The 25,665-nt window shown below is 36.6% G+C and overlaps 1 protein-coding gene across 1 annotated transcript; it reads left to right on the forward strand.

The window, feature by feature from the left end:
• Positions 1-598: 598 nt before the first annotated feature.
• Positions 599-24,078, forward strand: LOC111142521 (chromosome unknown C18orf54 homolog). Its single transcript, XM_022495761.1, has 8 exons — positions 599-1,073; positions 3,147-3,472; positions 4,512-5,303; positions 5,624-5,774; positions 9,346-9,448; positions 14,672-14,803; positions 17,148-17,218; positions 22,695-24,078. The coding sequence occupies exons 2-8, from the start codon at positions 3,190-3,192 to the stop codon at positions 22,765-22,767; spliced, it is 1,605 nt and encodes a 534-aa protein (XP_022351469.1). The 5' UTR covers positions 599-1,073; positions 3,147-3,189; the 3' UTR covers positions 22,768-24,078.
• The last annotated feature ends 1,587 nt before the right edge of the window (positions 24,079-25,665 follow it).

The raw sequence follows: 25,665 nt of genomic DNA on the forward strand, positions 1-25,665 counted from the left end.
GAAACTACACTTCCCAGCCTGGAGTGCTACCAAACGCCCCGCAGATCCCACTTTTCCTGGCGGCCTCCTCCCCTGGCCCAGCTGCCCCGGGCGCCGAGCGCCACGCATGCGCACCGCAAGCCAGCGCCATGTTGGATCAGTTTGAAAGTGAGCGCGGGCGTGGTGCTCTGTTGTGACGGCGGAGTAGGCTTCCAGCAAGCGGAGCCTGCGGCGGGGCGGTGTCCGGGTCGGGGATGCTTTGTCGCGTGTTCCGTACGGTAACAGGCGCGGACTTTTGGTGGAGAGTTGTGGACGTGTGCGTTTTTATCTCTTTTGGTCGGTGAGTTTGGCCCCAAAAGGGAGTGTATTTTCAAGAGGCTCCCCATCCCACAGCCCGTGGGAAAGGCTAGAATCAGGGTGGCGCGGAGGGGAGAGGAAGACGTCTCCTGAGGGAGAGCGCGATGGACGTTCCGGGTGGGAAGAAAACGCCTTTCTCGGGAAGTTCCCGAGCGGGGCATGGCCCCGGAACGAGACGGAGGGGACTTGACGTGGGCCTCTTGAGACTCTTGAGACTCCAGGCGTCTATTGAGGGCGGGGCGGGAGGGGAATTGGGCTTTACGCGGGGTCACCTCGGAAAAACTCCGTCCGCCCACGGGGGAGCTCACGGTTGCTGCCTAATAAATGGTTCTGAGTGGAAGTACCTAACTGAAGCCTGGTCTGTGACTGCCGGGGGTGCTGGAACCCCGAAGGGGGGGTGTTTCCTAGGAAAGGGCGGAAGGGTTGAACCCCAACGCGTCGGGTGGGGAGAGATGCTCTCGTGCGGGGGCGCCAGCGATTCTCGCTTCCCAGGCTCTAGAAGGCTTGTCGTTTTGCCGTAGAATAAACAAATGTTCGGTTTCAAAACAGAAATCACTGCGCTGTTGTTTCTAGGAAGGTGCTCGTTTCCGGTGAGCTGTACCCATTGTTTAACACTGAACATTTTGTTTTTGAATCAAAGGTAGTTGAAATTTTTTTGCCATACGTTTAGCATTTTATTCTTCGGAATGATGGATTTCCTTTTGGAGATAAGAACGGAAGTGTTTGCGGAAGTAATGGTAAGATACATGGATTTGCTTCCAAATCATCCTGTGGCGGAAGTGGGGAGAAGTGGCTGGATAGAAGTTGGGGTATGTTAGTAACTGTTTGAAGAAGGGTGATGGGTGTATGAGGTTTTATTAAACTCTTCGTTGTACTTCCGTATACTTTTGGAAGCTTTCCACAATAAAAATTGACTGTGGATTTTCTTTCTGCCTCCTGTGAATTAAAATAAATGTTATTACCCACTTACTGAGAACCAACATCTCAGCATTCCAGGAAATCAAAGAGGCTAAGTAACTGCTGTGTTCTGCTGCTGCTGCCCCGACTGCTGTCAGCTCTCTTGCAGAGGCAGATGCACGCTCTAAAGCTGAGGCAGGATGATGTTTTACTCTTTGAATGGAAAACTTTCAGTGTTTTAAAGTCAAATTTGATAGTTATTAAGACTCCATTAAAAGTTGTTATAACTTGGGGCACCTGGGTGGCTCAGTGGGTTAAAGCCTCTGCCTTCGGCTCAGGTCATGATCTCAGGGTCCTGGGATCGAGCCCCGCATCGGACTTTCTGCTCAGTGGGGAGCCTGCTTCCTCCTCTCTCTCTCTGTCTCTCTCTCTCTGCCTGCCTCTCTGCCTACATGTGATCTCTGTCTGTCAAATAAATAAATAAAATCTTAAAAAAAAAAAAGTTGTTATAACTTAAACGTTTATTCCTAAAATTATAGCCGAAAGTTAAAGGTAGTAACTTTAGAGCATTATAGGGTGTATTAAGTCCTAGACAATAATTTTTCGTTTTTAATACAGAAGATCCATTTCCACTGGTCTAATTTTTTAAAAGAATGTCACATCATGTACTGAAGCCTTGTTATCTTTTACTTTTTCAAATGTAGATACTATTAGTATCCTAAGGTAGGCAGGAATTCTCTCAATGTTAGTAATGGAAAACAATGAGAGGAATATGTTGTCAATTTCCAAATTATCTAAGTCTCTTTTGGAAGAAAGGGTGAATGTGTTTAACGTAAGTGGAAATGGTAAGAGTATTGCCATAAATGGTGAGACAATGATAACGTCTTAGGAAAAGAGCATTTCGCTAGCTCAATAAACTTGGTAGTTTATTTCTTTATACTAAATATTATAAATTATTTTGTTCTTGAGTTTTGCTGGGGGAAAGATTTGGCTAAAGTTACATATTGACATTTACAGCATTGAAAGTGAATATTCTTCTCTTGTTTCTAATACCTCATCTGATGCCTTTAAAAATTTATTGAGCACCTACTATCTGTAATGCATGATAGTAGGCTTATGAAATGAAAAATATTCTATATAAGGGAATGTTAGGTATTGTGATGTCATAGACTCTATCCCCATAAGAAAATACTGTACCTCAGAAGTTTTTAGGGCTTAAAAATTGTGAGTACTCTTCCCTTGGTACTATTCTCAGATAATTATGTATAAAAAATTCCAGGAACATAGTAGGTACTCAATAAATGTTTCTAAATCAATGATGAAGGAACTCACAATAATGACAATAATAGAAAATCTATAATGTTCATTGCCTTAAAAGGATGATAGAATGGATTTTATTCTTTATTTATTTATTTTTAAAGATTTTATTTATTTATTTGACAGAGATCACAAGTAGGCAGAGAGGCAGGCAGAGAGAGAGGGGGAAGCAGGCTCCCTGCTGAGCAGAGAGCCCGATGTGGGGCTCGATCCCAGGACCCTGGGATCATGACCTGAGCTGAAAGCAGAGGCTTTAACCCACTGAGCCACCCAGGCGCCCCTGGATTTTATTCTTTAAAGATTATAAAAAGTTGGGGCGCCTGGGTGGCTCAGTGGGTTGAGGCCTCTGCCTTCGGCTCGGGTCATGGTCTCGGGGTCCTGGGATCGAGCCCCGCATGGGGCTCTCTGCTCAGCAGGGAGCCTGCTTCCTCCTCTCTCCCTGCCTGCCTCTCTGCCTATTTGTGATCTCTATCAAATAAATAAAATCTTAAAAAAAAAAAAAAAAGATTATAAAAAGTTTACAGATTTAGTAATTTCTCTCTGTATGGCTGTTATTCCTTTTAATGGAACCTTAACCTATTGTTTTTGTATTACAGGTATTGAGAGAAATGAATAGAAATAACCCATTTTGAGGAAGCCATGGCAAAGTCAATTACAAAACACAGAGTTTGTTCTCGGCAATCTTCAGTATCTTCTCTGTTAGCAAGCTGCAGCCTGAGTGGTAGTAATTCCTCTAAATCTGATGGCTCTTTTCAGTATAAGGATAAACTGTATAGTTCTGCCTCTCAGGCTCTACAGGCCTATATTGATGATTTTGATTTAAGCCAAATGTATCCTGGTGCAAGCACTGGAAAGATTAACATTGATAGATGTTCTGCTAATATGCCCGAATTCTCCAACTATATTTATAAACCAAACAATGGTATGCTTTTATTTTTTATTTTATTTTATTTTTGTCCACTGATTTGAAGTATTTGAGAGATGTATTGTAGTCTTGAAAAGCTAGACACTTTTTTTCTTCCTTTGGGGTAAAAATGACTTTTATAATATTGAGGTCTGGATATTTTTCTTAAATGGTTCTTTAATTCTCTTGAGTCTCAGGAATTTTCAGCTAAAATCTTGTGACCTTGGAGGGAAGGTGATGAATATAACTAGTAACAGCTGGTGGTTGATCCTAAACCCTTAAGCTATTTTATTACAGCATAATGGAAACAGCATTGACATGGTGGTTCTAGGTTTCGTTAACTAGGTTAATGACTTTAAAAAACCTGTCTTTCTGAATTCATTCTTGATTAATCCCAATTAGTAAGACTCTATTAGTCTTCCTAGTCTGTATTCTGTGGGATAATATATAAGATGTTAAGAGTTTTACCTTGATAAGCCTTCCACAAAGACAAGTTTGGAAAATACATCTGTTGATAACCCAGGTAACACTTAAATAAGTACTTATGGAATGGCCCTTGTATGGAAAAAATTTGCATTCAACTCTTAGAAGTATGTGGGCACTATATTCCAGAAGAGTATTAGAGCAGCTATTCTCTTTGTGTTAATGCTGTTGCAAGTTTCGTAGGCAGAAAGCAAACTATTTTCCCACCTAGTTTAGTTCATATTTTTCTTCAAGGTTGCAGCCAATTTTAAGTGACCAATATTAATGTGAGTGTATTAGTACATCAGGTATGATGAGAAAAGTTGAAGAAACAGTAAGTTAAAGAACAAGGGAAAATTTAGGAGTTGGAGAGAAAAGTGTAGAACTTAGTTAAAGTAAATTAGAGAGATATAAAGAAAAAGCACATTGTATTTCATAACCTATATCTTTTATACTTTGAATCAAAGCTTTAGTGAAGATAAAGGGAAGCAGCAAAAATGATTCTTAAATTCTTAATTCTATTTACTCTTGAGTATTATGAAGTATCGTTATATGTAATGTAGGAAAATAAACAGAACTGTGTTTTGTTTTTCAGCTTTTGAAAATCTTGATCCCAAAAAAAGCTTCTCGTCCTTACCGTGTAGAAGAATGACTGTTAATGACATAGACTGCATTAGCCTAACAACTGATGATCTATTAAAACTTCCAGCAGATGGGTCATTTTCTTTAACTTGCATTGGATCAAGTCACCGAAATAGCAAGAAAAACAAGAAATGCATTCGAAGACTGAGCTCATTGGATACTGAAAAGAATCAAAATTTTCAAGAACCTTCCACTCCCATGTGCAAAGATAACTTAGTTACTCCTGTTGTACACATAAATAAAAATGGAAAGCAACGTGGTAGGCTAAAAAACCCAAACCTTGTGAATAAGACTAATAAGTACGTTTCTGATCCATCTTTATCATTTTCCAAGAAGTTGTCTTTCAAAGACAGTTCAGAACACAAACTTGAAAAGAATTACCCAAGATGGCTCACTAGCCAGAAATCTGACCTTAATGTTTCAGGAATAACTAGTCTACCTGATTTCACATACCCAGTCTGGCTCCACCATCAAGACTTGCTACCTGATACAAATAGTCAAAAAAGGATTTCTGAAATATTTAAAGAAGATCAGTGTTCCCCTAGACATAGTTACCAGGCACAAAGAACTTCTCGACTTATGAATAAATTAGATAGTTTTGAATATTCTTTTGAACCCTCAAACATTTCAGACTCCTTGAGTGCTGATAAAGGATTAGTTAATGAATATAAATGTGATTCCGAACATAGCCAGTGTCAGTGTGAGAATCCACTTCTCCCAGGACAAACCAAAAAGCCATTCAGTGGTAATTGTTTTGTTTTGTTTTGCTTTGTTTTTAAGAACCAAAGGAAGTGCTGTAAATGTCTAGGAGCTTTTATGCTATATTCTTGATATAATGATGAGATGATAAATCTTTTGAATACTTATGGTCGTCTTTTGTGTAGCATTTTGTGCCTAGGAAATGTCTTTTCTCCCCTTTTCTTTGAAATGTCATATTAAAAAAGTTTATTGTTACAGTTATGTGTATATTCCAAATTAGTCTGAATTCTTATTTGTTGCCTTTGAGATTTTGCTGGGCTTTCTATTTGTTTTTTTCTCTTAAATTAATTTAATCTTTTAAATTAGGTGACAAAATTGAATTGCTTATCCTGAAGGCCAAGAGAAATCTAGAGCATTGTACTAAAGAGTTACCGAAGTCTACAAAAAAGGATGATAGTCCTTGTTCATTAGATAAACTTGAAGCAGAAAGATCATGGGAAAATATTCCTGTTACTTTGTACGTAAGTTACGATGAAGAAACTTCTTAGTTTTCCAAATGAAAAATGTCATGTGAACAGCTTATTTATATTTTTTAAATAAATGAATGATAATTAACAACAATAATGAATGTTAATTTTATAGAACATTGCTTTGTGTTTTCTTTAAATTGCATTTTTCAGTTGTTACCACAAGATGGTGTAATGTTTCATAACCTTAGGCATATAACTTGTCTTTGTTACATGTTTCTTGTGTTGCACTATAAAATAGTGATTTATGTTTAATATGAAGAATCATAGCCAATAAGTTCTTTCTCCTTCTATATTCTCTCCATATGTGGAGTTACGCAGCTATCCACTTCTTTTCATTTACCTTTTACTTTTGCTTAGTTATTTTCCTTAAACAGTGGTGCAATTTTTGTATGGTCTGTGTTATAAATTTTTGTAGTTTCTAAGATTATTTTCATTTGTATGCTTAACCTTCCTGTGACATAGCTTCTCAGTGTAATTTAAGCAGTGTTTACCTAGATACCTACGAGTGTGAGTGTGGAGTGAGAATTGAGCTTAGGTAGGAGAGTTTTTTCCCTAGTAATATTTTTACATCTGAACTCATCAGAAATGCATTCTTGGTAACCCTGTATCCTGCCTTAGGCTCTGAAAATTTATCATCTTCTGTTGTCTAAACTTTTATTCTTTTATAGTCTGTTATAGACAGAGTCTATTAATTCCTATATCCATTTTTTTATCACTTCTCAGGACGTCTTATTTTTTTTTGAATGTGGACACTGAGTATAAATCTGGTTTGGAATCCCAGCTCTGTGACTTCTTTGCTAACATCTTGTATAAGTTATACTTCTGCTTTTAACAAATTACTACTGCTTTGTACAAATTCTACTTTGTACAAGTTACTTCTACTTTGTATAAGACCTTATATAAATTATTTTTCTATTTGGGGTTGCTATGAGAATTTGTTTGATTAGAAAATATATATAAGGTACTTGGGCACCTGGGTGGCTCAGTGGGTTAAAGCCTCTGCCTTCGGCTCAGGTCATGGTCCCAGGGTCCTGGGATCGAAGCCCGCATCAGGCTCTCTGCTCGGCGGGGAGCCTGCTTCCTCCTCCCTCTCTCTGACTGCCTCTCTGCCTACTTGTGATCTCTCTGTCAAATAAATAAATAAAATCTTTAAAAAAAAAAAAAAAAAGAAAGAAAATATACATAAGGTACTTAAGACAATTTTTTTTAAAAGATTTTATTTATTTGACAGAGACACAGTGAGGGAGGGAACACAAGCTGGGGGAGTGGGAGGAGAAGCAGGCTTCCCGCTGAGCAGGGAGCCTAATACAGGGCTCAAACCCAGGACCCTGGGTTCATGACCTGAGCCGAAGGCAGACGCCTAACAACTGAGCCACCCAGGCGCTCCTGCTTAAGACAATTTCTGACTTATGATAAGCTTTCTTGTAGTTGTTAATAGTGGTGATGATTATCCAGAATATTTTTTTCCATATTTTGCTTCATTTCTCAATTGTTGGTTCAATAGTATCTTTATGTTTTAAAACTTGGGATAATAACTAGCTCACTTAATTCTTTTTTTTTTTTTTAAGATTTTATTTATTTATTTGACAGAGATCCCAAGTAGGCGGAGAGGCAGGCAGAGAGAGAGGAGGAAGCAGGCTCCCCGCCGAGCAGAGAGCCCGATGCGGGGCTCGATCCCAGAACCCTGGGATCATGACCCGAGCCGAAGGCAGAGGCTTTAACCCACTGAGCCACCCAGGCGCCCCATAGCTCACTTAATTCTTAAACTTATTTTCTAATTTCTTACTTTCTCGTGAGGTCGCCTTTGTAAAGTACTATAACTGTAATACTTTGCTTTCACTTGCACTCAAAATGGGTGAGCACACAGTATCAGAGGTATTTAAGAGTAAAATTTTGGAATGTGTGTAGTGTATTATATAATTAGATAATATAATTTATGCTTGTATGATTATTATTACAATCATTGGTTTGGTCCAGTACTTTATGTATAGATGTTGACTTTTGGAAGATTGAATTCATATTGTGATGGATATGTTTGTACATAAAATGAATGAAGGATTGTGAGGAGAAGGAATAGACCTGCCCTCAGTCAAGTGTGATGTTGACAACTTATTGTCAATCTATCATCAAAACAAAAATTGTCTAGGAAGTATTCAAGGTAGTATACCAGAAGGTAGAACATAACCACAATCAGATAATTACTTTGTTTATTTAACATTTTTATAATGAAAAATTTCAAAAAAATACAGAAGTAGAAGAATAGTATAGTGAATCCCTATGTACCCCACACTCATTTTCAGTAATCTGGTAAATGCTTTTTGATGGTACTGGATGGATGTGCAAACTCCTATCGTAAAGGATGGGCAAAAGGATTACTTAGGAGCAAGAAAAGCTCATAGTAAGTTACAAAACAAATGAGCCAATAATGAAGTACTGTTAATTATTAAGAAAAAAATGGAATTGTGACATTTAAATGTTAGAGAAGGATTCTTAGGTATCTGAGCACTTGAGTTAGAAACACTTTTTTTTTCTTTTTTTAAGAGTATTTATTTATTTATTTATTTATTTGTCAGAGAGTGCAAACAATCCCGCACACACGAGCAGGGGGAACAGGGGAGCGGTGAGCAGAGAGAAGCGGGCTCCCTGTTGCGCAAGGAGCCCGATGTGGGACTCCATTCCAGGACCTTGGGATCATGACATAAGCCAAAGGCAGACGTTTAACTGACTGAGCCACCCAGGCATTCCTAGAAACATAGTTTATATTGATATATATATTGAGTGAATAAGAGAGAGAATGAGTTTATTTATTCTCCATGACTAATAGAATTTGTTTTGGGAAAATTCTGACTTTTGCTGAGGTTACCCTTTGTTCTACTATCCCTTGAAACATCAAGAAATAAACATATTTATTGAGCATTTATTACATGTTCCAGGTACATAGAGTTAATTTATGCAATACTTCTGTAAGATAAGTGGGACTATAAATATAAAACTGAAATTTAGATAAATTATATGTAATCACATAGTGGGATTGGGATTTGAACTCTGGAATTTTAATTTCAAAATTAATGTTTTTCCCACAGTAATTTGTCCTCTTTGTAAATGCTAGTTCTGGAGGGTGAGTCCTATTTCTTTGACATGGAAGAGCATGTAACTGCCATTCCAGTAGAAACTCATATATTTGTGGGGGTTTTTACTATCATTGGGTAACTAACTGTGTTTATTTAGGAAAGTGTTCTGCTTATTTTGAACAAACCAGCTTTTAGAGTATAGCCTATAGTTGAAGGTTTATTTATTTAAAGACTAATGTTTTTACTTTCTTCATAGTTTTAACTTAAAGCTTTAAAGGAGAAACAGGGAGATAGGAAGGGTTAGATTCTGGTATGAGTTCAGAGAGAAGATGAGGGAATTACCAAGCAAAATCAATATGAATCATATCTATAATGGTTGTTTCTTGGTGACTATTTCTGTTTAAATGATAACCATTCAGTTATACATGAATTTTATAAATTGGGTACTTAATTAAATTACTATCTTATATCCTTAAATCCTATTTAGCAAATCTCCTGTTCCTGTTAACTCTGATGATAGTCCTCAACAAACTTCAAGGGCAAAGTGTGCTAAAGGGTTCCTTGATGATTTTTTAAATAATGATAATCAGGTGGGTGAAGTTAAATCTTTTTAACTTATTAAAAGTTTTTTTAACTTATTAAAAGAGGATTTATGACTAATATACAAATTTTAATTTCTAAGGTGTTAAAAAACAAAAAATGATTCAAATTTCCTTTTTCTTTTTTTAAGATTTATATATTTTATTTGAGAGAGAGAGACAGAGAGGGTATAAGCTGGGGGAGAGGCAGAGGGAGAGGGAGAAGCAGACTCCCTGCTGAGCTGGGAGCCTGAAGTAAGGCTCCATCCCAGGACTTAGAGATCATGACCTGAGCCAAAGGCAGACGCTTAATCATCTGAGCCACCCAGGCACCCAAATTCCCTCTTTTTTAACACAAATACATAAAACCATCGCTCCTAGAATTATTGATAATTTTGTTTTAATATTCTAAAGTAGAGGGACCTGGGACTGAACTCTACAGAGAGCTTAAATTATCATGGAGAGCTTAAATTATCATGTGTTTTGGGGGGGGGCGGCAATATATAAAGCGTATCATTGTAGAGTAAGTTATATTTTCCCATACAATTGTTAATTATTGAGAGTTCTGTTTCTAAGAAAATATGATAAATCTATCATGATAAAATTTAAAATAGGAAAATTATTATCCAATTTTGCAAAATCAGCATTTGTGCATCTTGTAAGTAACCCCAAAATAAAGTATAAATGTGTATATGTGCACATAAGAAATTACATATCATTTGACAGAAACATAGCCATGGCTGTTAAATATTGAAATCATACTTTTGGAGTCTTAAAATATGGAAGACTTGAGAGGTTAAGTACTCAAAAGTTAGCCAAAAAATGTAATAAAATGAACTCCTTCTGTGGAATTCACAAGAGAAAGTAGAGGCTGTCGTAATATGTTTGACCCTAGAACTTTGTGTAAGATATTATAGCAGATATTGGGTAAGTTAAGCTTAATTATCAAGTATTTATTTGGCAGATATTTGAGTACTAAGCACTTTTTTAGGAGCTGTATCCCTAGTAGTGAAAAAGAGGAAATCCTTGTGTCTTGGATTTTTTATTCCAATTAGAAAAACTAAACAAAAATATAATATGTGATATATAAGGGAGTACTGTAAGTGTTGTGAAGAAAAATTAGTTCGGATAGGAAAATGAGGGTATAATTTTAGCTAGGGTTGGTCAGGGATGACCTCTAATGAGGTGATACTTGAGCAAAAATCTAAAATGAGTGAATAAGCCAAATACACATGGGGGAAATATCTTTGCATGTAGAGGTAATAAGTGCAGAAACCCCAAGGTAGAATTGCATTTGGCATGTTCGAGGAATATTAGAGTCCAATAGGGTAGCTCAATCAGAATGAACAAGGGAAGGGATGGTAAGAGATAAGGTGGAGAGGTAATCAGGAACCAGATTATGTAGGGTCTTATAAGTGATGAAATAAAGATTTTATGTTTTATTTAGGTGAGATGAGAAGTCACTGGAGGGTTTTGAGTGGAGGAATGAAATGATCAGATCTACATTTTAAAATATAAAATGGCAGCTGTATGGAGTACAGAGAAGGAGCTTGTAAAAGAGCAGGGAACCCAGTTAGGAAACTTGTAATCTTTCTGGATAGGATTGGCTTAGGGTGGGTGTATTGAAGGTAGTCAGAAATGGGCAGACTTGGCATCTGTCCCCATCCTACTAGGGGACAGATGGGGACAGGGTTCAAAGAATGAATCCAAGGTATTTGAGTCAAGCGGCTAAAAGATTGGGTAGTGGCATTTACTTAGGTAAAGAGCACTGGTAGAGGAACAAATTTGCAGTTCTTTTAAGTTTGAGATGGATGAGTGTTAAATACTAACCAACTGGTCCCTTTTCCCCTGCCACTACACGCATAATCTCACTGCCAGGTTGTTTTTATTTCATTTTTAATAATTTTAGATGTACAGAAAGTTCTTATCACCCTTCTTTCAGCTTCCCTAATGTTATCTCACATGCCATACTATAATCACAAACAAGGAATTAAGATAGGTACAATTCTATTAACTAAACTACAGACCTTACTCTGATTTCACTAGTTTTTCTACTAATGCCCTGTTCCAAGGTCCAACATTGTATTTAGTTGTTATGTCTCTTTAATCTATTTCAGTCTGTGACAATTCCTCAGTCTGTCCTTGTCTGTCATGACCTTGACAGTTTTTAAGAGTACTAACTAGTTGGTTATTTTGTAAATAGTTCCTCAGGTTGGATTTGTCTGAAGTTTTTTCATGATTAGAATGAGGTTATGGTTTTGGCAAGAATGCAACAGAAATTATGCTATGCCCTTCTCAGTACATCATACCAGAGGGTTCACGATACATTGATATCATTGATTTACTGATAACGTGTCTTAGTCAGGCTACTGTAATAAATATGCCATAGACCTGGTGGCTTAAACAACATTTATTTCTCAGTTCTGGAGGCTGAGAAGTCCAGCATCAAGGTGTCTGGTGAGGTCCTGCTTCCTAGTTTGCAGATGGCCATCTTCTCCATATGCTCTCCCACAGGCAGAGAACAGGGACGAAACAAGCTCTCTTGTGTTTCTTCTTATGAGAGCACTAATTGCATTCATGAGGACTCCACCCTTGTGACCTAATTACCTCACAAAAGTCCTTTTTCCAGATACCATCACATTGGGATTAGGCTTCAACATCAGAATTTTAGGGGGACACACATTCAGTCCACAGCAATGTGTTAATGTAATAATATATGAAATTATGTTAATACTTGTGATTTTAACCTTGAACACTTGGTGTTTACTGGCCCTCTCTCTAGTAAAATTATAGTTTCTCCGTGTAATTAATAAATATGGGGAGATACTTTGACACTGTGCAAGGAGTCTCAAAACTTCACTCACTAATTTTAGCATCCATTGGTGGATCTTCTTTTCTTTTAATTGAAATTCTTCTAGAATGAAGACCTGTTCCCTTTTTTTTCCCCATATATTAATTAAATTATTTGTATTGGTAGGGACTCATAAATAGATAATTATTCGAAGTTTTTAATACAATATTGTTATTTTGTTGCTCAAATTGTTCCAGGTTTGGCCATAAGGAGTTCCTTAGTCCCTTCAGGATGGCCCCTGTGTCCTTTTGAGCACTTCTCTGTGGGGCCATGGTGGTTTTTTTGTTTTTTGTTTTTTTTTAAATTGGAAAATGGCAGTTAGAAACTAAGATCTGGGCACTAGTTGTGCTTATTGCTGCTGGGATGTTATTCATTCTAGACTTTCTCAGCAGGCACATCTGAAACATGTATGTTTACTAATCCAGACATGCACATCTGTATTTCTATATCTGTATATTTTATATGTATGTATAAAATCATGGATGCATACTGATACCTCTGACTCCAGTCCAGTTCTACAGGGTTTGTTTTAGCCTTTCTTGTTCCTTATTTGTAATTCTTTCCACTGGTGAGAATCCCATCTATTATCCGTAATCCCTTAACTATTCATGTATTCTTAGCATACACCTACTTTGACAATAGTTACTCCATATACTTATAAGAAACAATTTACTAACTAGATCACATTATTTATGTATAGTTTTTTTTATCTTAGCCTTAATATATCCAGTCAAAGTATTGCTTTCCAAATTTACCTTGGTTAATTATTTTCTTCCCAACCCATTACACTGTGGTCATGTTGTTCAATTGTAGTACTGTTAGGTGGTTCACTTTTATTGTATATATTGAGTTTAAACCACATTGTATTTGGTTTAAATTATTTGGTTATTAGAATATGTGAAACATTACTATAGTTCTGAGAGAGCTATACAAAAAGCTATACAAAAAGCTATTTAAGACATTCACTACCAGGTTTTAATGATGATTCTCAGGACAAATTTTTTTTTTTTTTAATTTATTTATTTGACAGAGATCACAAGTAGGCAGAGAGGCAGGCAGAGAGAGCAGGCCAAGCAGAGAGCCCGATGCGAATCTCGATCCCAGGACTCTGGGATCATGACCTGAGCGGAAGGCAGAGGCTTTAACCCACTGAGCCACCCAGGCGCCCCTCAGGACAAATTCTATCAGACATAGCAACATTTATTAAATATTCATTAGTGAATAGTACAGTTCTATAATCTGTTTCATTGTTTTCTTTTTTGGAACTCTGATCACTAGTTTGCATGAAAAACTCACTCCAGAGGCAAGCTTTTGTAACCCTTACGGTTGGCATCAGACAGCCAGAAATTCTTCTAAGTCACTGCTAGATGGAGGTAATTTAGAGACGATGCTTCAGGTGGTATCCACAAGAGTCAGAATCAGGAGTATAAGATTAATTGGATCCTTTTTTGTTGTTGTTTTTTAAAGATTTATTTTTATTTGAGGAGGAAAGAGATAGAGGTAGGGAAGGTCAGAGGGAGAAGGAAGGATGAGAATCCCAAGCAGACTTCCTGACACAGGGCTCAATCCCATGACCCAGAGATCATGACCTGAGCCAAAACCAAGAGTGTGATGCTCAACCAACTGAGCGACCAAGGTGCCCCAAGGCTTGTTGGATCTTTAAGCCCCATTTATTTTCCTTTATTTTAAAAATTTTGGTGAAATATGTATAGCATAATATTGAAGATATATGTAATATGTACTCTGGAAGATTTGTAAAAATATTTGGTAAGAAGACTTTAAAAAAGAAGTTTAAAAATATCCCTTATAGATGCTCTTAAAAGAATCCTGACCTGTAGTCCTGTTGCCCTCCTTGGACACAGATAAGATCAGTGATAATTGAGATATGAGTGTCTTTTAGGTAGCAAGGAATGTGTGGTCAATGAATAGGTGATAAAATAGCATTCTTTGTGTGAAAACATAAAATTGTTTATAGAATGCTGTATTTGAAATTCTAGTCCTCATTCCGCTGATAACCAGCTTCATTTACATACCCAAAAAGCATGTTGACCTATCTGAGCTCTGAAGATCTTTCATTTCTAAAAATCTATGATTTTAAATGTATGAATGAATGCATTGCAAATGTGAAGGTGTACTGTTTCTTTGAAAAGAGCAGAGACTAGAAAGAATATTGCCAAACTTTAATAATGGTTGTCTGTAAGTAACTCATCTGGGGATTGGGTAAGGGGAGGTGTTGAGTTATAATTTTGATTTTTTCCAAAATATGTTATTGACTTTTATTGTTTGTTTTTTTGCACTAATTTTATATTGGGGGAAAATAATACAAAATATGACTTTTTCCTCCCTGAACTGCTTGGTTCATCATTCATCTATTTTAATCTCAGAGCTGTACCCTTTCTGGAGGGAAACATCATGGTCCTGTTGAAGCCCTGAAACAAATGTTATTTAATCTTCAAGCAGTACAAGAAAGTTTTAATCAGAATAAAACAGCAGAACTGGAAGAGGAGATTAAGCAAGTAAGTACAAACTTGATTTATGAATTGAGACCTGTGAATGTGAATTGAGATCTATGAAGATATGATTTCATTCTAGATCTTTTTCAGCTTGACCACTATAGTTTTTTGTGTTTTTTTTGTTTTTTTTTTTTAAGATTTTATTTATTTATTTGACAGACAGAGATCACATGTAGGCAGAGAGGCAGGCAGAGAGAGAAAGAGAGAGAGAGAGGAGGAAGCAGGCTCTCCACTGAGCAGAGAGCCCGATGCGGGGCTCGATCCCAGGACCCTGAGATCATGACCTGAGCTGAAGGCAGAGGCTTTAACCCACTGAGCCACCCAGGTGCCCCTTGACCACTATAGTTTTATGTTAATAAACATAACACATAACACATGTTGTAGAGTTGTGCTATTATTTTTTCAGAAATTAACTCACTCAAATTAATACTAATAGATTTCTGTAGTTGTGTGTAACCCTAAATGGATTGTTCTGTTTAGTTCATGATTGGTTATAAATACAGCATCTTATTTAGATCTAACAGTGTTACAACTGTAGTATGGGAGAATTAGAGAAGTTGTTTTTTAACATTCGACAAAATTATCTGTATAATCCAACTCTTTGTATTTATATTTGGGGAGGCCTAGAAAACCTTTTCATCTTTAGACTTCTCCATGTAACTTTTTTGTTGTCTGAAATTTTGTTTTGTTACCATGAGTTTGGCTCTTCTTATAGTTGATGTAAAATTTTATCATTTAAAACCATTGGGTTTTTGTGTATTTTCTAGGAACTTAGAAATTCTTTGTGCTTTGGACTGCTGTTCTGTAGGGATTGAATTTTCTTCACAATAGTACAGTGTTTACAGAGGGTTTATATTCTCCCAAATCTGATTGTGAATTCTAATTCTACCACTTAACTAGCAAGTGCAGTATTTGTACAGATCACTTAACCTTTTTTTTTTTTTTTAAAGATTTTATTTATTCATTTGACAGGTAGAAATCACAAGTAGGCAGAAAGATAGGCAGAGAGAGAGGAGGAAGCAGGCTCCCTGCTGAGCAGAGAGCCCGATGCAGGGCTCGATCCCAGGACTCTGGGATCATGACCTGAGCCGAAGGCAGAGGCTTTAACCCACTGAGCCACCCAGGCGCCCCGATCACTTAACCTTTTTAGTTTCTGCTTCCTCTTCTGTAAAATGAGGTTGAGAAGATAAATTGAGATAAACTATGTGAAGTACTTATTATATAGTACTTGGCACCTGATTAAAAAATAGCTGGTATATACTTAATAAATATTTTTATTGTCACTGTTTTGTTATTCATTAGCGCTTTATGAAATTCAGTTTTAATTACAAATGAATGGATCAGCTCTGGGAAACTGTCACACCCTGAATTGTATTAACTTAAGTTTTGTCTATATATTTAATTGATTAACAAATAGAGTGTATTCCATCCTTTTTTAGACATCATTGAGATGTAACCTTGTTCTTACAGTTATAATTTCAAGTCAAGGTTTTATTTTTATTGGACATACATTTAAAAGCATACTTGAAAGATGAATCCTAAATAGTAGTTACTTTTTAGAATCAAGAGAAAATATTTATTTATTTTTTAAAACATTTTATTTAGGGGGGCGCCTGGGTGGCTCAGTCCTTAGGCATCTGCCTTCGGCTCCAGTCATGATCTCAGGGTCCTGGGATCGAGCCCTGCATGGGGCTTCCTGCTCAGCAGGAAGCCTGCTTTCCCTCTCCCACTCCCCCTGCTTCTGTTCCTCTCTATGTCTCTCTCTGTCAAATAAATAAATAAAATCTTTTAAAAAAAATTTTTATTTAGGGGCGCCTGGGTGGCTCAATCATTGAGCATCTGCCTTCAGCTCAGGTCATGATCCCAGGGTCCTGGGTTGAGCCCCACATTGGGCTCCCTGCTCAGCGGCAAGCCTGCTTCTCCCTCTCTCACTCCCCTTGCTTGTGTTCCCTCTCTCACTGTCCCTCTCTCTGTCAAATAAATAAAATCTTTAAAAATAAATAAAAGGTTTTATTAATTTATTAGAAAGACCACAAGCAGGGAAGGGGGAGAGTGGGGAGAGGGAGAAGCAAGCTCCCCACTGAGCAGGGAACCCAACATGGGACTTGATCTTAGGACCCTGTCATCATGACCTGAGCCAGAGGTGAATGCTTAACCAACTGAGCCACCCAGGCACCCCTAGAATAAAGAGAAAATAGGTAATGCTTCATTGAAAATTACTTGCTAGAATTATTTCCTTGGAAATACAGACAATATTTTTTATTGTTTTTATTCACATATTAAATGGTATTTAAGTTTATAGTTACATAATATTTTCAATATCTCGTTATATTTGGTGTTTTTATAGGTTTCGGAAGATAATTTCTCTAAATTACAGTTGAAAGAAAGTATGCTTCCTATTACTAGGTCACTTCAAAAGTAAGTATTCTCTACTACTTTCTGAATATACTATGGATACATATCGGTTTTATCCATTTCTCTGCAATCAGAAGATGATAGGAGGAATGAAATAGTCTTAGGAATAGATACACTTGGTATATTTAAGCTTCATGGAACATTGTTTAATCCTGAAGTTTTGTCTTAAACTTGCACTATTTTCTATTAAAATGTTCTTAGGACCTAATGACATAACCTTAGACACCTAAGTATAATGGATGTGAGTGGCTTAGAGAGATTCTCTTTTCATTTTGGACTAATAGCAACAATTTGAGATAGTATTGGTATGAATATCATGGAAGAACAATTTGTTCATGAAATGTGTTTTTATATATTCCCTCTAGAATAAATATAATAATCATAAATGTATCATTATTTGACATATCTCCACAGAGACTTAAAGTGAACATAATGTCCTGGATATAAAAGTAGGTCTAAATGCCAGAAAGGTGTTAATCAACTACTTTCTTAGTTAAATTATCTTAAGTAAAATGGGGAGATGAATACAAATGTTTACTTTGGTTGAGGTATTTATTGGCAGAGGGAATGGTCTTTATTTGTGTGTTTGGTTGAGTGAGTATGAAATACACTCAGAAGATGGAATATTGAACTTTAGGACATGCTGAGATTGAAATTTTTACTTTAGTAATATCTTTCACTTGGCCATAGATGGGGCTAAACAAATATTATCTACCTTTTGTCCTTTCAGATTTTGCTGAGGATTTGGTTTCTAAGGAAGTGGTGGGAAAGTGAAACACTAGACATGTGAACTTAGGACTCTAATTGCCATGATGTGTGTGTGTGTGTATATACACTCACATATTTTTTTGTTTCTATAGTTTAAAAACACATGTATGTATTATTTTCCCCCCCTCTACTTATAGCCTTCTGGGTAGAAATAATGCCTCTTTCTTTATAGCTTGCCATAGTACTTGGGTATAGTGTTCCTATCTAGTAAGAATCAGTGAATAATGATACTAACATTTATTGAACCTTTGCCAAGTGTCAGTGTCAGTGCTTCTGAATGTGATTCATGTGATCTTTACAACCCTATGAGGTTAAGTGCTATCATTATTTTCATAACTCAGTTCAGGTAATAAAGATCAAGTAATAAAGTAACTGTCCGGGGCGCCTGGGTGGCTCAGTGGGTTAAGCCGCTGCTTCGGCTCAGGTCATGATCTCAGGGTCCTGGGATCGAGCCCCGCATCAGGCTCTCTGCTCGGCAAGGAGCCTGCTTCCTCCTCTCTCTCTGCCTGCCTCTCTGCCTGCTTGTGATCTCTGTCTGTCAAATAAATAAATTTTAAAAAAAAATTATTTTTAAAAATAAATAAAGTAACTGTCCAAGGTCACATAGCTAGTAAGAGGTAGCAGTGGGATTCAAACCAAATAGTCTGAGTCTATAGCATGTGTTCCTAACGCTCCTTTTATTAATGATAGTGGTACATTATCCATTTAGGCTAGTGCAGGGTCTCAACTGATTATTTAGGATAAAGATCTCATTGTGCTTTAAAATTTAAACTTAGTGGATGACCTCAGGCTTTCCATGTCTCTTAAAAGCATTTCTTTCTTTATTTAAACACTTTTTAAAAGGATTTTATTTATTTATTAGAGAGAGAGAGAGCAGAGAAAACATAAAGAGAGCACAAGCAGGGGGGAGGGACAGAGGGAGAGGGAGAAGCAGACTCCCCACTGAGCAGGGAACCACCATCCCAGGATCCTGGGGTCATAACCTGAGCCAAAGGCAGCCGCTTAACCTTAACCGCTTAACTGGCTGAGCCACCCAGGCGCCCCTCTTAAAAGCATTTATATTGAATTTGTGTCACAGACTTGAATGTGTTTTCTGAGCCTGGAAGATGTTTTTCTTGGTGAAGATGTTGAATGTTTTTCATAGCCTGGAAGATGTTTTTCTTGGTGGAGATGAACACTGGGCCATAAGTAATTAAATGGCCATAAAAATTGATATTAATTGTAGATACTTTCACTATTAGCTAAAATAAATTTTTTTTAAAGATTTTATTTATTTGTTTGACAGAGGGAGACACAGAGAGAGAGAGAACACAAGCAGGGGGAGTGAGAGAGGGAGAAGCAGGTTTCCCATTGAGCAGGAAGCCCAATGCAAGGCTCCACCCCAGGACCCTGGGATCTTGACCTGAGCTGAAGACAGGCTTAATGACTGAGCCACATAGGCACCCCAGAATTTTTTTTAAGATTTTATTTATTTATTTGACAGAGAGAGTGAGATCACAAGTAGGCAGAGAAAGAGGGGGAAGCAGGCTCCCTGCTGAGCAGAGTGCCCAATGTGGAGCTCGATCTCAGGACCCTGAGATCAGGACCTAAGCTGAAGGCAGAGGCTTAACCCTCTGAGCCACTCAGGCACCCCCACCCCCGCAGAATTTTTTTTAATAGTAGTAACTTTTGGAGCAGTACTAACAGGAAACCACATGCAAGATATCAGTGAGTAAGTTGAAATATAGTTAAATTGCCTTCATATAATCAGTCCATTACTGAATTTCTGTGGGTTGATTTCTGCTTATTCTAATGCCCATTGATAGATACTTTCTCACAATAAGACATGAGTTTTTTTATTTCAGCTTTTAAGTTGAATGACCATTCAGTGTTGTATGTAACATGACTCTTAAATTGATATTTTCCCCATTAACTTGCTTTTTCACTTTTTTAGAGAAGAAACTCAAGAATAACTTCCTTCTGTAATTTTATTCTGCACTTGTCCCTACACATAATAGCAAATCACTTCTGATAGCCTGTTGTCTAAGTAGATTGATTACCTTATTCTTAGCAGGGCAGATAGAGGTTAAATCAGAGGAACTGCTAACTGATTGTGTAGGGGGACTGAAGGTTTCACATTTCTACATAGCTTTTTTTTTTTTTTTTTTCATTCTCATCATACTCTACACTCTTCCCTTTCCTTCCCATTGTTCTTCTTTCTCCCTAGCATTGTTTTTTAAAGACATAAATAATGCATTTAATTAAGATATTTAAAATATAGGTAAGTTAAAATTCATTTTGTAAAAACCTATTAGTATGAGGGCCTTTTATATCACTTGAATAAAAGTGTTAAACCATGCTGTGGTCTTTTATTTACCTTTCACATGTTGATCAGCAAACAGAGTAAGGGAATATTGGAAAGGATCAATCTCAGGGTCACCAGGAAGACTTCACTCTTCAGTGGATGAACAATAAGTCTCAGAGTTGTCTAATAGTTGGCCAGTTATGTCATAAAAACTTTTGGACTGTAGGGAGACAGACTTAGAATATATATGTTTTAACAATTGGGTTAATAATCAATGTAATTTTATAACTATTATATATGACTATTGTAATTTTTAAGTAGTGGTAAATATAAAAGGTATTTTGAGATACCTGCAGTGACTACAATGTGATAAAAAATACCTCTGATTTCTGTGGCAGATGAGGTCACAGATTTTGGTCTGTTGCTTACATTCAAAATGGAAGGAAATGCTAATTTACAGATAGCATTTAGTGAAAATAAAGATGAGATTCCCCCCCCATCCAATTTCATAAACCCTCTAAATCCAAGGGGTTTGTGGCCCTCAGAGTTGTAAACAGTAAGATAAGACTCTAGCTGCTTACCCCTCCCTCCCTCTCACGCTTCCTTCCTTCCTTTTTTTATGATTTTATTTTTAAGCAATCTCTACACCCAGTGTGGGGATTGGACTCATAGCCCTGAGATCAAGAGTCTCACACTCCACTGACTGAGTCAACTTGATGCCCCTTCTTCTTTTGAATCACAGGTTGCTAAATGATATGCCTGAAAAGAAAAAGGTAGATCTAAGTCCAAAGTATATTCACGCGTTATCTTCTTTCTGATAAATATATGTCTCTAGGAAGAAAATAATTTTTGAAAAAGAGATATTACTATAGGCTATAGAAATGATAGAGTCTAATTAATTTTACCTCTGACTGCATAATAACTTTGGGTAATTTGTTGTCATTTAGTTAATGAAGATGAGAATTTCAAAACTTAACTGAAGTTAAGGGTGGCAAAATCCAGATTTTTTTTAAAAGATTTTATTTATTTATTTGACAGACAGAGATCACAAATAGTCAGAGAGGCAAGCAGAGAAAGAGGGGGAAACAGGCTCCCCGCTGAGCAGAGAGCCTGATGCGGGGCTCGATCCCAGGACCCTGAGATCAGGACCTGAACCAAAGGCAGAGGCTTAACCCACTCAGCCACCCAGGCACCCCCAAATCCAAATTCTTATTACATTTCAGTAAAAGTATCCAAGAAGTAGAGTGCAGGGAAATAGATATAATGCAGTAATTAGCAGTACTAGTTTCTTCCATCTCCATATCCTGGGTCAAGTGGAAGATGTATTTTATTTAATATACATTTACCAAACCTGTGTTAGAGACCATAAAAATAGGGTATTGTAGTCATCACCTTTTAACTCAATTTAGAAATTACTAACAGTTGTTACATTACATGTTTTTGTTGGTCTCTGATTTGTCAGAGACCTGAAAAATGGTTAACTGACATTTTCTGGATGGTCTTTAGGGATCTGAATGAATAATAGGGGAGAGGAAAAAAGGAAGAATATTTTTAGAGCAAGACTGGAAAGGGCCCCTCTTTTCTTGGTTTTATTTGGTGGATTATTAAGTTTTCGCCACTGAGACTTGACCTATAATCTTAGCTTTATTTTATTTTATTTTTATTTTTTAAGATTTTATTTATTTGACAGAGAAAGATACAATGAGAGAGGGAACACAAGCAGGGGGAGCTGGAAGGGAGAAGCAGACTACCCACTGAGCAGGGAACCTGATGTGGGGCTCAATCCCAGGACCCTGGGATCATGACCTCAGTGGAAGGCAGACGCTTAACAACTGAGCCACCCATGCACCCCCTTAGCTTTATTTTAGAGGGAAAAAAACCAGGCTGTTGGTATTATACCGTGAAGTTTTCATTTGTTTCCCCTTATGCTCATTAAAAATCAGTTTTCCTCATCTGTAATTGATCATTCAGTGCTATTTTTTAAATTTTAGCTATCCTGAATATACATCTTAATGAATGTATTTTCTTTCTTAAATGATATAAACAGTATTCCAAAAGAAATGGTATAATTTCACAAAGCTGTTGTAAAAATGACATGAGCAAAATGTTAAGTGTGATGCAAACAAAGCCTATTATTATTAAACTCCTTGGCAAACTTTCAAAAAAAAAAAAAAACCCTTGAATGTCAAAAACATATTTCTTAAAGTAAATGTTTATAAAATTTAAATGAATTATTTTAGCCCTCAGTTATTCAGATCTCAAGGTTTTATAAAGGAAAGTTCTAAATGTTTGATACTTATTCTATGAATTCATTTTTCATACTAATTTTGAAGTTAATAAACAATGTAATCACCATTTGTTGCTGTCTGCATTGTCTCTTCAGTCCTTAATATTGGTTTATAATGTGTTTTATACTTTTTAATGAAGGGCTTTGCACCATTTATCTCGCCTGAGAGACCTGGTTGATGATACCAGTGGGAAACAGTCACCGAAAATGTGAAGAGGAAAATAAAAAGGTCCAACAAATCAATAGTCATCACAGAACAAAGATGTATTTTTTTTCCTGTTGCTTAAACTGACAAAGAAAATTATAAGCCATGCATTATTCTGTGATTGGTTCAAGTATTATATATTCTTTAAAAAACAAACTTGAAAATGTGTGTAGGTTTTGTGACCTATCCTCATTTTATGCCAAAATACCAGAATGTGAACTGAGAGGACCCACACTGTGTCCTAACAGTCTGACTTTGGTCTTCAGGCCAGCAAATGTCCAATATTCAAAGATGGATGATGTCTGTTATTGAAGCTTATGTGGACTTAATCTTCTTGAGCATCCTCATCATTTTATCTTCTGGTTCTGGGTTATTAGGAAACTCTTCCTGGTTTCTATCCAAAATCTCTTAAGTAGACTTTTTGATACAAGTAGCATCTACCTTTAAGTTGGCTAAAGGAATATCAAAATTGTTATGGTGTAACTTCTCCATATATGTTACCTTTAATTTTTATAAATATTTTAAGGTATGTGGTATATGCAAAGAACAGTTTAATAATGGGATGATACAGTGCTAAAAGGAATGTTTCATGTTGTGAAATCCAAAAGAAAAACTCATTTAACTAATGCTTTGATTTTGATTCTGTGTAAGGTAATCTTGTGTGTGTGTGTGTCTGTGTGTGTCTGTGTGTGTCTGTGTGTGTGTGTGTGTGTGTAAGATAATCTTGATATCACTTAAGAGTTTACAAAATATTTTTGGGGAGTACATTTGAAAATTTAATATTTTGATATTCTCAGATTTTAGTTTTGGGGTTAGCTCAAACTAGTACAAATTCTAAGATCAGTGACCAATTGCTTTATGTAATTTGTTAAGTAAATTTAAACTGAATGTGGAAAATCCAGAAGCAGCTCTGTATTATAAAGCTATTTTGTAAGAGCTAAACATGGTTTAAAGCAATCTATAAAATTTGTCTTTAGCTGGAACTCAACAGAGCTCTATAGTTTTGCATTTTCTAACCAACTAAACTAATGAGCAAGAAAACACCTTTACTAACAAAACTAGGAAATAAATCATAAGGCAGATTTTAAAAGCCTGATGAAATGAAAGAATACGAGTGTCTGTATACAAACAGTACAAATTAACACTGCCCAAATTGTAGCATCTTTGCTAGATACCTTTACTGTCAAGTAGGAATTTCTAAGAGTACATTGTGTTGAATATTTTTTTCCCCTGAAGTTTAAAGCACTATATAATACCTTTGCTGTAGAACTTACATGTCAAAAACTATAGAATAGGGGCGCCTGGGTGGCTCAGTGGGTTAAAGCCTCTGCCTTCGGCTCAGGTCATGATCCCAGGGTCCTGGGATCGAGCCCCCGCATCGGGCTCTCTGCTCAGTGGGGAGCCTGCTTCCTCCTCTCTCTCTGCCTGCCTCTCTGCCTACTTGTGATTTCTGTCTGTCAAATAAAACAAAAACAAAAACAAAAACAAAAACAAAAAAACCTATAGAATAAACCTTGTTATTTTTTTCTTTTTTTTTTTGACCAGTGAGTCAGAGTTACCACCATGCAATTGTTTTTGCCCAGTTTGAGACTCACTGGCCGTTAAGTTTGTTTTGTTTACTCTGGAGGTATTTCTGCTACCAATATTCTATTTTCTGATTATTGTCTTCTGCTTCAAAACATACAGCTTGCATGTAATCAAATAAGGTGTTACTTTGACGATGAAAGTATGGCTGGCTGTTAAAAATGCAGATTTTAAGTAGGTGAACACTAGGTGGGTCTGGGTTGATCATGTTCCAGGCTTAGACAAATCCACTGTCACACAAATTCTATAGAAAGCAGAGAAGATGAATACATCATAATAAACTTCTAATTGCAAATATGTTGATTAGTATGCTTAAAAAGCATTTGCAAAGGGATTATGCTATAATGACTGAACAGCACTGATTTGGTTAGTACTATCATTTGCAAGAAAATATCTCGAGTGGTAAATAAGATAAGCCTTCTAAGTTTTTATATTACACCTAATATTTTTAGAAACTTGATTATAGTTACTAAAGGAGTATTTTTCCTTTTGTGTTAAATATGGAAGCTTAGTCATTTACCTAAAAAGGGAATTTAAAATGATTAATTCCAACTTTTTAAAAAAAGAAATGTATAGGAGAGTCAACTGAGAAAAATCTACATGATAAGTGTTCATGAAATTCTCCAAAGAATTGATTTAATTACATGTGAAATATTTTAGTATTCTTTATTTTGAATTTCCCAGGAGTAAAAGGGTGACAACAGTATTTAGACTGCTGAGCTGAAAATTAAAAGCAGACTATGGGAACAATTACAGGTTTTAAAAATTGCCATGAGAGGGGCACCTGGGTGGCTTAGTGGATTAAGCCGCTGCCTTCGGCTCAGGTCGTGATCTCAGGGTCCTGGGATCGAGTCCCACATCGGGCTCTCTGCTCGGCGGGGTGCCTGCTTCCCTCTCTCTCTCTCTCTGCCTGCCTCTCCGTCTACTTGTGATCTCTGTCAAATAAATAAATAAAATCTTTAAAAAAAAAATTGCCATGAGAATATAAATTTTTTATCAACCCCTTTTATAGGTATATTTCAAAGTGTTAGGTAGAAAAAGAATTTTTAGTTGAGTATGAAAAAATTTGACAAACCTAATTCCAAAATTCCTTTGAGATCAAAGGATAAAGGTGTGATGAGTATATAAAGACTCAAAACTCAGTTGTGTGTTCTTTATTGTCAGTAGGAACTTTACTTTCAGTATTTCTGTGTTAGCACATTTCAGCTTCATAGAGAGTTCTGACAAATTCGAGGACCACTGTTTGGGTTTGTTTGGATTATATGTCTGTCTAGTTTTGTATATTTCTTGTTGAAATTTATAAATGTGGGGGTTTTTTTGGT

The sequence above is a fragment of the Enhydra lutris genome, unplaced genomic scaffold (assembly GCF_002288905.1).
Source record: "Enhydra lutris kenyoni isolate GAN:26980312 unplaced genomic scaffold, ASM228890v2 scaffoldscaffold8, whole genome shotgun sequence".
Classification (NCBI taxonomy): domain Eukaryota; kingdom Metazoa; phylum Chordata; class Mammalia; order Carnivora; family Mustelidae; genus Enhydra; species Enhydra lutris.

Excerpts from the sequence above, each read along its gene's own strand:
- LOC111142521 (XM_022495761.1), top strand. The coding sequence starts at position 3,190 with ATGGCAAAGTCAATTACAAAACACAGAGTTTGTTCTCGGCAATCTTCA. Across the intron at positions 9,449-14,671 it reads TTTTAAATAATGATAATCAG|AGCTGTACCCTTTCTGGAGG; the intron begins GTGGGTGAAGTT and ends TTTTAATCTCAG. Across the intron at positions 14,804-17,147 it reads TGGAAGAGGAGATTAAGCAA|GTTTCGGAAGATAATTTCTC; the intron begins GTAAGTACAAAC and ends GTGTTTTTATAG.